The sequence below is a fragment of the Durio zibethinus genome, chromosome 27 (genome assembly GCF_047325235.1).
Source record: "Durio zibethinus cultivar Kanyao isolate XHJ-2024 chromosome 27, ASM4732523v1, whole genome shotgun sequence".
In the NCBI taxonomy this organism is placed as follows: Eukaryota; Viridiplantae; Streptophyta; class Magnoliopsida; order Malvales; family Malvaceae; genus Durio; species Durio zibethinus.
The window spans coordinates 15,229,582-15,240,892 of record NC_143188.1 but is presented as its reverse complement, the minus strand read 5'-3'; the positions used below and the strand labels follow the sequence as shown (position 1 = coordinate 15,240,892).

General features: G+C 35.3%; 1 protein-coding gene and 1 pseudogene across 1 annotated transcript; one reads left to right on the top strand and one right to left on the bottom strand.

Annotated features, from left to right (window-relative positions):
• The first annotated feature begins 315 nt into the window (after positions 1-315).
• On the top strand, positions 316-4,609 carry LOC149511017 (zinc finger CCCH domain-containing protein 1-like; annotated as a pseudogene).
• Positions 4,610-6,589: 1,980 nt separating this feature from the next.
• LOC111279820 (receptor-like protein 7) lies at positions 6,590-11,104 on the bottom strand. Its single transcript, XM_089756433.1, has 2 exons — positions 7,635-11,104; positions 6,590-7,133 (listed from the first exon to the last, which is right to left on the bottom strand). The coding sequence occupies exons 1-2, from the start codon at positions 11,033-11,035 to the stop codon at positions 7,091-7,093; spliced, it is 3,444 nt and encodes a 1,147-aa protein (XP_089612559.1). The 5' UTR covers positions 11,036-11,104; the 3' UTR covers positions 6,590-7,090.
• Between the last annotated feature and the right edge of the window lie 207 nt (positions 11,105-11,311).

The following is an 11,311-nucleotide window of genomic DNA, read 5'->3' as shown; positions in this document are numbered from 1 at the left end:
CCTTAGAGATTCTATGGATTCTACCCATTACCCTGTGTTTCATCAGGTTTCATTTTGTTGAAAATCTCTAATGATTTGGGTAAAAAATTAAGCATTTAGCCTTTTCACGAGTGAAAGCTTGATATTATCTAGTTATGACACTAGTTAGTTTGTTGATCATATATCATTTATTACCTTAATTAATAGTAATAAGGATTTTGAGACACTTGGTTTAAAACCTTCTTTCAAGTGTTGAAGCAGCAGTCGTAAACGATTTGAAGTTCATCTTGCTTGAGGCAAGGAACTTATAAAACCTTTGCTCTTGTTTCTGTTAAGATGACAGATTCAAGCGAACCCCAGTATCTAGGAAAAGAACCTTAACAATCTGAACAAGGTAAAATTTCTTCCTCTTTTGTTTTTTTTCCTTTTAAAGGTGTATATGGATATTTACTTATATAGCTGACTCTTTTATTTTTCAGTCTGCAATTTCTTTAGGAAGCCAACAAAGGCCAAAAACATAAGGAAAATGACAACAAATGAAGATGAAGATGAAGATGAAGACTCCAGAAATGGCACGATTTGTGGCAAATGGAATGTCTTTGAAGTATGATTCCATTTTCTGTTTATTTTAAAAGTAAATGATCGTGCATTTGTATTAAGGTAGGTCAATATCAATGTCAAAGAGTACACTCTTAGTATTGCTAGAAAAAGAGGTTAGATTTAAACAGAATTTGGATATATTGTGATAGCTATTATAAAAATTAAAAAAAGAAATTGTCGAGGAGAAGTGACGTTACATCTAATAATTAAGGATCGGACGATAAGTTTATAAGTAAGGACTACCTTTCTACTATCACTAGATGCATTTTTAAAGGATAAAATTGTAAGAACAAGCTTCCAAACCTTGAAAATGGATAGTATCTCATAACTAATGCAGTCTAATAATTCTTGCAATTAACCGTATTAATCTGTGGTATACATTAGTGAACATGCATTCCAACTTTATAAATAAATATTACCGTTTCCTTATCAAAACATTTTTAAAAAAATTATTCGTGAACATACAATACCTCACAATGATTACAATCTAATAATTCTTACATCAATAATGTTTATCTGTTGCATGAAAATTTTATTTGTGAATTTTTTGTTTACAATAATCCTGAGTGCACAACAATTATTAGGGATTGAATAATTTATTTATCCGGAATAATTTTTACCAAAAAAAAAATTAACGATGGCAAGTGGCAGCAAACAGCTGTCTTTGAGCTATTAAAGAGAAAAGCGGTGGCCTAATTGAGCTATGCGTCTTTGGTTGGGCCAATGATGTGAGGGATGATCCAACAAACAATGATCCGGACAATTTTTTCAAAACTTGGAATGCAGCTCTACGATAGTCATCCTCTTAGGATTCTGAAAAATGGAATATATGAGTATTTGGATATTAATTACTCAAACATGTTTGATAAGTTTGATGATCTCTGCCCAATTGTTTCGGTAAGACAGGTACAATGTTTGTCGGCTAGTGCCTGTATTTTCTTTTCCTCTTTTATGTTCCTCTGAATTGGCAAATACTATCGGATAGCAAAGGAACAGCTTTTGAGTTTAAATATTTCTGTACAATCAATCTTATGCTCTGTTTTAGAATAATTGGTTTAGAATCTTTGAAAAATTAAAAAAAAAAAAGGTATCTGAATTTGTATCTATATGGGCTTTTGTAGATCACCAAAGGTTGTGCATTAACTTAGGATTACATATGTCACCGTACGGGCTTGAACCTCTGTGTGTCAGTGTTGTGGGTAGTGAGTGCAAGGGAGAGAATATTTTTGATCAAATATTGAGGTTATAGATATTTCTCTCTCCCTACATATGGCCCATTAAAGCATGTTGTTGTTCCACAATATATGGGCTCTGAAAGGCTGTTTTTGGAGCTCTGCAAGAAGTATGGCTAGCCAATAAAATCTTATTTTGCCCTTAAGTTTTGAAGGATGTATTCAGTTATGTGTTTAGCGTCATTTGATATGTAAGTGTTGGAATGGTGAATGCAGTAATTTGGATGCTTATATGCAACTTTCATTTCCCCAAAATTGAAGTTAAAGGTTTTAAGAATTATTTTCATGCCTTTCTAAGTTCATACACTCATTAGATTGTTCAAAATTGTACTTGATGGATTCTGGACCTCTATGTTTGTCCAATTTTATATGCTCAGAATTGGATTATGAATAAAAAAGTTATGCCTCTTTTTAATTTGTGCTCGTTTGAAATGAGAAACCTTTTGTCACCTGTTTGATGAATTAATTTGCAAAATGAAGAAATCTTTAATACACGTATATGTTGGATCATTTTATTTATTTTGGATCCTTGGATAATGTTTTTGAGAATATATTTATTTATTTATGACAGTAAATCTTCTTTTTGCTGAATTTTGATGATGTAAGCAGGAGCTATAATGATACATATTATGTTGACTCTCAAACTGTGTTGAGGTTTCATACAAGTGCTCATCAAGCAGAGCTGTTGAGAAGGGACACACTCATTTATTTGTAACTGGCGATGTTTACTTTAGAGATTCTATGGATTGTACCCGTTACCCTGTGTTTCATCAGGTTTCATTTTGTTGAAATCTCTTTAATTTTGATTAGCTTTTTAAAATTCTCTTCTCTTAGGAAATTGTTCCGAGTACATGGGAATTTTGCATCCCCTGCTACATGCGCAGCACAGCCATCCATATGTTGGGTCGTACAGTGGGCTCCTTAGTGGGTTCACAGGAAGAACAACTGTATTTTTTATGAAGGCCATCAAACATGCGGAGCTGTTTAATGAAGGCCGATTCATTCTAATTCTTCAATATATTTTGTGATTTGGATAAAAAATTTTCACTTTCTTACATCAATAGAAATTTATGATTTGGGTAAAAAATTGAGCATTTGGCCTTTTCATGAGACAAAGCTTGATCTTTGCTTCTCTCCAGTTAGTGTGTCATTCATTACCTTAATTAATAGTAATGAGGATTTTGACTCAATGAGTTTAAAACCTTCTTTTGAATTGAAGCAGCAGTCGTAAACGATTTGAAGTTAATCTTGCTTGAGGCAAGGAACTTATAAAACCTTTGCTCTTGTTTCTGTTAAGATGACAGATTTAAGCGAGGCCCTAGTTTCTAGAAAAAGAACCTCAACAATCTGAACAAGGTAAAATTTGTTCCTTTTTTTTTATTCTTTTTGAAGGTATATATCTATATTTACTCATAAAGCTAACTCTTTGATTTTTCTATCTGCAATTTCTTTAGGAAGCCAACAAAGTGCAAAAACATAAGGAAAAGGGCAATAAATTAACATGAAGATGGAGACTCCAGAAATGGCACATCTCTGTTGCACAATCAGAAAAAGGCTTTGAAGCCTGACAATATGTTATGCTTTTCAACTGGATCCTCCAAGAGTGCTGCTCCCACTGAATCAAATACAGAATCTGGCAAACCGATTTTTCAATTTGAGTCCTTGAAGGAAATTCAAGTTCAAAATGATAGCAGAGCTACAGCAACCATAGAGACGGAGACTGAGTTTACAAAAGATGCTCGCGCTATACGTGAAAAAGTTCTTAAACCAGCAGAGGTGGCTTTGAAGGGGAAAAACACAAGCTCTGGGGGGGGAGAAGTTGTATAAAGGAATGCATGGCTGTATGGATCATAAGGCTGGGTTTCGAAGAGGGCAAACAGTTGCCAGTGAGAAAGCTGGTGGCTCACGTGTACCTCTTAGGGCTTCTGCCCTCATCAGGGTTTCTGCAAGATTTGATTACCAGCCTGACATCTGTAAAGGCTACAAAGAAACTGGTTATTGTGGTTAAGGAGAATCATGTCAGTTTATGCATGATCGTGGAGACTACAAGTCCGGATGGCAGTTAGAGAAGGACTGGGAAGAAGCAGAGAAAGCAAGGAAGAGAAATCTGGCTTTGGGTGGCGATGATGATGATGACGCAGGGGTAGACCAAAGTGATGATGACGATGATGATTCGTTGCCCTTTGCATGTTTTATTTGCCTGCAGCCTTTTGTGGATCCTGTTGTGACTAAGTGCAAGCACTACTTCTGCGAGCATTGTGCTTTAAAGGTACCCATATGTGCCTTTTCATGTACATTAATTTTTTTAATGTCTTTTTTGTGCTAGGTTAATATCTGTTAGTTTTTGTTACTTTTGTTGTTAATGCATTACTGAGATGCGACACTTTTGGTTACTCACATACAAAGAATATTTTTTGTGGTCGAACCTTTTTTCAGCTATAGAAATAGGACATATTTTAACTTTACATCATCAACTTTTGGTGCCTCATGTCAGTATAGTTTACATTTTTATTCTCATTCGAATGCAAAATAACCAACTGCATCTTTTGGTTTTTCAGCATCACGCAAAGAATAAGAAATGCTTTGTATGCAACCAACCCATCCTTGGCATTTTTAATACTGCTGATGAGATGCGTAGAAAGATGGCTGAAGAGGGTAAACCGTAAGCCCATTGATGCTTTGTTTCAACTCCTGCTGCCATGAACTTTTATTTCTTTGTTTAGTGTTGTAGCAGAATCTTCACTTCTCTGGATACCTTATTAAACGAAATCATTTCCCTGCTTGAGCTTGGGGGAATTTTGGATTATGCAGTGATGAGCTCTTTAAAATCATTGTTGCTGCAGGCATGTGCATTAGTTTTTAGGTAAGCATTTTTTCTGCGTCATTCCACAACTGACTTATGAGTTGAATGATAGTATTAAGCAGAGTAAGAATTAGGCTTTTACATGAACTTCCAAAAGTTGTTGAAAACAACTGAATGAGTAGACAATTGTAAAACTTGTAATGTATATACAAAATTGGCGTTCCTAAGATGCCAACAAACCCTATTGCTGCCTTTTACCCATGAAGTAGCATTTCTTCTACCTAGAGATAGCAGTGCAATCCAGTATTAATTTTCCAAGAATCAGCAGCCAACTTCACAACCTTCATAATGGCCAAGAATTCAGCTTGATCAGATTAGAATCCAGGTCTCGATGACACGTGCTGGTAGGATCTAGAATGTTACTTCAAAGAGTTTAAGAATGTTGGATTGCAGGTAGTTTGAATTGGGTAGGAACGGCTAATGGAAGCTGTGATTTTTTGTGCTGTCCAAGTCCAAAGCATAGAAAACATTAATGATCAGTTTTCTTCCTGGAAAAAAACGGTTCCGGCATTCAAGACCAAAAAAAAAAAAGAAGTGAAATTAGCTAGCAAACCTAAACTTAAACTCAAGAAATAGAATCTTTTTTGTTTCCTTTTTTCCCTCTAAAATTTTCTTTTTTAGCATGAGTTTTTGTTTTCTTTTTTCCCTGTAAAATTTTCAAATGACTGAATTCATAAGAATAAAGTATTTTTCTAGTTGATACTTACATTTCTAGTTAGAGGAGGATTCAAATGAGCAAGAACTTAGGGCCGCATGAGGACAGTTGTAGGAGAAAGCCTCTAGCGGCAAAGTCTTCGTATATGCATAATCACCTGCACCAATCTTCTAAACATAAATTCTGAGCTCATACTCAAAATAGGCTAAATATCAGAAGGCTTGTCAACCTTCCTGGTTTACAGCATCAAGCTGACTACTAGGGAAAAAACTATGACCAGTGATTGAAACATAGCATGTCTTCTATAACTTCATCTTTTAATTATGGATTAGTGGCTATATCAGAACACTTAGCACATCAATGTGAATATTGGCTATTTAGTTATGACGCTTTATTTCTATTAGATAGAGAATAAGTTACCGAAAGAATTCACTGGAATTCTAGAGAAGTGAGTATATATAAGTTACTGAATATATTGCCCTCATATTTTTGTATAGTCAAGGTCTATTCTACATGCAAATCAATCATATAGCAATAGAGCTTACAACAAATCATTTATTTTTGTCTGTGGGAGTGCTGAAGCAAAGAAACCAAGGATGATACGGGATTAAAGTTGAAGAAATAATAAGGGAAATATTTCAATCTTTCTCGCCATAGTCAAATCTATAGTCGTTAGGGACAATAAAATATTATCGAAGTTAGTTTGGAATTGTCGAGCTTGATACGTGGAACTGGAAGCTTTGTTCTTTTCTTTTCGATGTTTTTTTCTCTGTAGTGATGTAGCAGTTAATACAGGAATAAGGCATCTTAGCTTGAGCTTGGTCTGTGAAGATTTTTCTGTGTTAGGAGATGTAACTTCTAGTTTTGGCAGTTAAAGTGGTAGGCGTAGTCATTGTTGTACATGCCATGGCTTATATCAAATTCCTGCCCTGCAAATAGTTGAGTCGAAAGTTTTACTGGAGGTTGAGAAGGAGAGTTTGTGTGACCTATCACATGGTAGAAAGTCAGTGTGCCAAAAATGTTATTTTGAGGCATTACCCAACGCTCAAGTTAGTAAGGTATACCACAAGCAAGTAAATGAGAGAGAGTAAGAAGCAGTTAAAGAGAGTAGAGAGAGTTCAGTAGTGAATCATCTGTCTGGTCTGGTTCTACTTTTTATACCTTTTAGATGATGATGTCGCAAACTGGGTTTTCATGTGTAAGACCTACTATGTGGCTGCTAATATGATCTCTTAGGTATAACAATAACGAAGATTTTAAAAGATAATAAGGTTTTTGTTAAGAATTTCTTTGGATAAATGATTTTTATTAACCCAAAGAAAGCAGTAGACCTGCTACAAGTAAACTGTAAGCTATCAAAACGTTACAAATGTCCAAGAACAATCTAACTTTTGCAAAGTAATCAAACTAAGCAACATTAAGGAACCAGTCCCCAATTGAGACACATTTTTCCTTTGCTAAGCCAGAAAGTATTAATAAAAACAGAGTTACACAATAGGGTAAACAACAGGGGAACCCCATAACTCAGCAGTAAAACACCCCCCCATAGACAGAACAGAAGACAAGCACAATACAACCAGACATACTGCCAATCAACTTAGGTAAGCAGAAGAGAAAGAACTGAGACACAAGGACCGTAACACCAAGCCAAAAACATTCAGACACAATTTCTGTTGTTGAAGAGGAAGCGTGGAACTGGAGACCACAATCTTGTTATTGAACGAAGCCAAAAGGAACTTCTGATAGTTGAAACGATAGCTTCTATATCTTTAGATGGCCTGCCAAACTTCCTTTGATTGTACTCCTGCCAAATAAAATATATATGAGCATCCCAAGCCAATCTAATTAAGTACAATAGATGCCAAAGCTTTGCTTTTCTCTTAAGATGGCTGACAGCCCAATCTAACTCAAAATACCAGTCACCCATGTCTTTTACAAATTACTAACTTGGAAACTCATGATTGTTACTTATAAAATAAGGTTAGGAATTCAATGGACATATCCTAGTTTGATTGGAATTTTTGTTTTTAGTTTTAAAAGCAATGCCAAGTTTAAAAAGGAAATGAAAGGTCCAAAGTTGAAACATTTTTGAATTAAATTTCAAATGTAATCACTTTAGTCAAATATCAGTTAGTGCATATATATATATATATATCACACTTATAATGAAAGAGAGTATTTAAATAATTTTATTTGTTTAGGCAATTAACTACAGCTCAAAGAATCAACAAGAAAACTATTGAGTTATTAAATATTCTAGAATGCTTACCAAATGAATTTGAAACTTGAATTTTGATGGACTCACCTAGAAGATCTTCTCCATTTTTGATTCCGATTCCATGTAAACCTATCCATCCATTTGTTTCCCATCTCATTCAGCACTGTATATCCAATAGATAAACCAATCACCAAACCCAATCCATACCCAATCAATACGATTTTCCAAACAGATATACCATCTACCCATGAATCTTCATCTTCCTGAGGGGGTGGCATTCCAAGACCAACTTCAGTGCATTTCTTTGTCAAAGGCGGTCCACACAATCTTGGGTTCCCTTTGTAAGAATCGTATGAAAATGTACCAAATTGGTAGCTTTGTGGTATGCTTCCCTCAAGTTGGTTATAAGAGAGATTCAATACTGCAAGAAAAGTTAAGCTTGTAAGCTGTAGAGGAATCTTTCCAGAGAGTTTGTTCTGGGAGAGGTCCAACGACTCAAGCTCAGTTAAGTTGCCAAGTGCTAAAGGAATTGGGCCAAGGAAGTTGTTGTAGGACAAGTTTAAGGCTTTGAGTGAATTGAGGTTTTGTATTTCTTCCGGTATTCTCCCATGGAAACTATTATTGGAAAGGTCAAGACAAGCAAAGATGGTTAAGATTTTCTTGTAAAAAATTTCAAGCCCTTTATTCACAATTGTCATAGAGTCCTGGTAGTACTTGTCTCCAATGTAATCTGGCTTACCTTTGGTGCCATCAGTCATCGTCTTCATTGCCTTCAAAGATCGAAAAAATCCAACAGATAGCTCACCTGAAAAGTTATTGTAAGCAAGGTCCAGTATGTGTAACTTTGGAAAAGCATTTTCATCCTCAGAAATTTTAATTGGACCATAAAATCTATTTGCTCTTAGTACAAGAACCTTTAAAGAAGGCAATTTCACCAACCAAAAAGGAAATGTGTCTTGTATCATATTTTTTCCAACGTCCAAAACTTCAAGCTTTTCGCAATGGGCTAATGACCTTGGCAACTTTCCTTCTAGTTTATTCCCACCAATTTTGAGTGATCTTAGTTGAGGGGCTTGAAAGAATTCAGTTGGTAATTGACCAGAAAAATTATTGAAAGCAATGTCTAGTACATCCAAGTCTTGAAAATAATTTTTTGCATGTGTAATTGGACCATAAAACCTATTTGCTCGCAATATAAGAACCACCAACCAAGGCAATTTTCCCAACCACAAAGGGAATATGTCATACAGAGTATTGTTTCCGAGGTTTAAAACATTGAGCATTCTGCAATTGGCTACTGACCTTGGCAACTTCCCTTCCAATTTATTGTCATTGAGTTGAAGCCAATATAATTGGGTTGCTTTTGCAAAATCTGGTATGCTGCCACTGAAATTATTTTTTTGTAGATCCAAATAGCTGAGAGAACTGATATTGCCCAAGCAACTTGGGATTGGCCCGCTTAATTTGTTATAGGATGCATTAAATCTCCAAAGATGACTCAAATTGCAAATAGGCCTTGGTAAGGAGTCTTGTGAAGAGCTTAGGGATTGGTTTAGTGAAAATTGGTCCAAAGATGAGAGAGAATTATTAGAAATATCTAGATATTCCAAACTTCTCTTCCACATCCAGTTTGGTACTGCACCACTTATTTTGTTGTTTGAAAGGTGAAGACTTTCTAAACTAGTTTGACTCTTTAAAAACTCTGGAAACATACTTAGGTTACAGAATCGTAAACCCAAGTAACTCAACATTGGAAAAGAGGAGTTTGCATCACCAAAAGGAGCCTTTGAAACATCAATCGCATTGAAAGAAAGGTCTAACCCTAAAAGAGTGGTCTTCCACAACCAATTCGGCACAAAACCGTGGATTTGGTTGTTAGAAAGATCTAGAGAAGCCAACTTGTCTTGTGTTTTGATGAATTCTGGAAATTCAGTAAAGTTGCATGAACTTAGGTATAGCTTCTCTAATTGGGGAAAAGCGAGGCTTGTGATGTCGCTTTCAATTGATAAGCTCGTATTGGAAAGGTCAAGAACCCTTAAGTTCTTGAGTTGGGAGAACATGTCAAGCTTCACAGAACTTAAGCTATTGTAGCCTAAATACAATATTTCAATCAAGGAAGAAGATGCGTTGACAAACTCATCAATTTCACCGAACAATTGATTTCCCCTAACAATCAAGGCCTGCAATGATGGGAGAGTAAATAAAGAAGAATGTATTGATCCAGAGAGGTGGTTTCTAAACAAATAAAGATATGCAAGATTTGGAACTCCAGATCTGTGAAATGCAGGGATAAAACCACTGAAATTGTTATTGGACAGATCCAGTTCCACAAGATTAGTAAGATTTGCAATTGATGATGGAATTTGTCCAAAGAACTTGCAACCAGGGAGATTTAAATTTGTTAAGAATTTGAGATTACCAATTGATTCTGGTAATTTTCCACTGAAATTTGTATAAGACATCGTTAAGATCCGTAAAGCATTGTTTAATGGAAATTCTGGCAACTGACCTCCAAGATTGTCATTTTCTGAAATGTCAATGCTTTGGATTTTTGGTAATAAGAAAACTTCTATTGGAAAATGCCCACTCAAATTGCAAGACACTAAACTGAGAGAAACCAAACGAGAGGAAATTTCCAAGAAATTAGGAGGCAAATAAGAGATCGAATTCCCACCAAGGAAAAGTTTGGAAAGAAAAGGAAGTCTTGAGAGTGAAGAACAAAATGGACCTGTCAAACCACAATTCGACAGACTTAGCACATGTAGGTTATGAAGTGCTATGGATGTGGCTTCACACCATTTAGTACTTTGAGTTGAAATGTTCACACTATCCAAGTATAGCTCTGTAAGAGGTCTCAAATTTTGGATGAATGACTTGAAGTTTGGGTTTTCTAGTTTTAAAGGTTGATAAAGGTTGTAAGGAAAATCATCATACCAGAAATTTGGATCAAGAATTTGGTAATTTTGTAGATAGCAAGAATCTTGATTAGATAGATCAAGAGAGACTAACCTTGTTAAGTATGAAATCCCCACAGGAATTTGGCCATGGAAACATGAGTTTGAAAGGTTGAGATGAGTTAAATATGAGAGTTTGTCAAACTCATATTGAAACAGAGTGGAATTAAAATTGTTTCCAGCAAGATTAAGGCGTTGAAGATGATGGAGATTGAAAATGGAGTGAAAGCTGCCTGAAAGATTTTTGTAACTGAGATCAATCCCAATCACATGACCAAAAGCATCGCATGTAATTCCTTTCCAAGAGCAACAATTAGTGTTGAGATCCCAAAGCTCAACTTCGGTAGAGAAAGTAAAATTTGGAGCATAGTAAAGATCACGATGCAATTGCAACAGAGTAGATCTCTGGTCATCAAGGCACTGGTTTTGGAGATCAGTATAAGAAGGGGAAAAAGATAGCACAAGAGATACAAAGCATGAGAAGAAAAACAAGGTAGGAAAAATGAGTGAAATTAGGATGTGAGGATTCTTCATGTTTTGTTGGCTCTCTATAAAAAAATGAAGGGAAGATTGTGGAGTTTGAGATTTCCATGCATGGTATATATAGACAAGTCCTTCACATTACATACTGTTATTGTAGCTATATATCTCCCTAGATATCAAAATATAGGTTCAAATGCGTTTTTCCAATCACGTGTTTGTACAAATCATGAGTTTGAGCTTTTTCTGTAAGAGTTGAGTCAAAATAGGTGGAAGACAGACAGAAATATTTATTGCTTGTTCATTTTGAATTTTAAAGAATGAATAATA

What these genes read in the sequence shown, in the direction of transcription:
- LOC111279820 (XM_089756433.1), bottom strand. Translation starts at nt 11,035, where the DNA reads ATGAAGAATCCTCACATCCTAATTTCACTCATTTTTCCTACCTTGTTT. An exon ending in AAATGGAGAAGATCTTCTAG is followed by an intron (nt 7,134 to 7,634) that starts GTGAGTCCATCA and finishes TTTATTTGGCAG; the next exon opens with GAGTACAATCAAAGGAAGTT.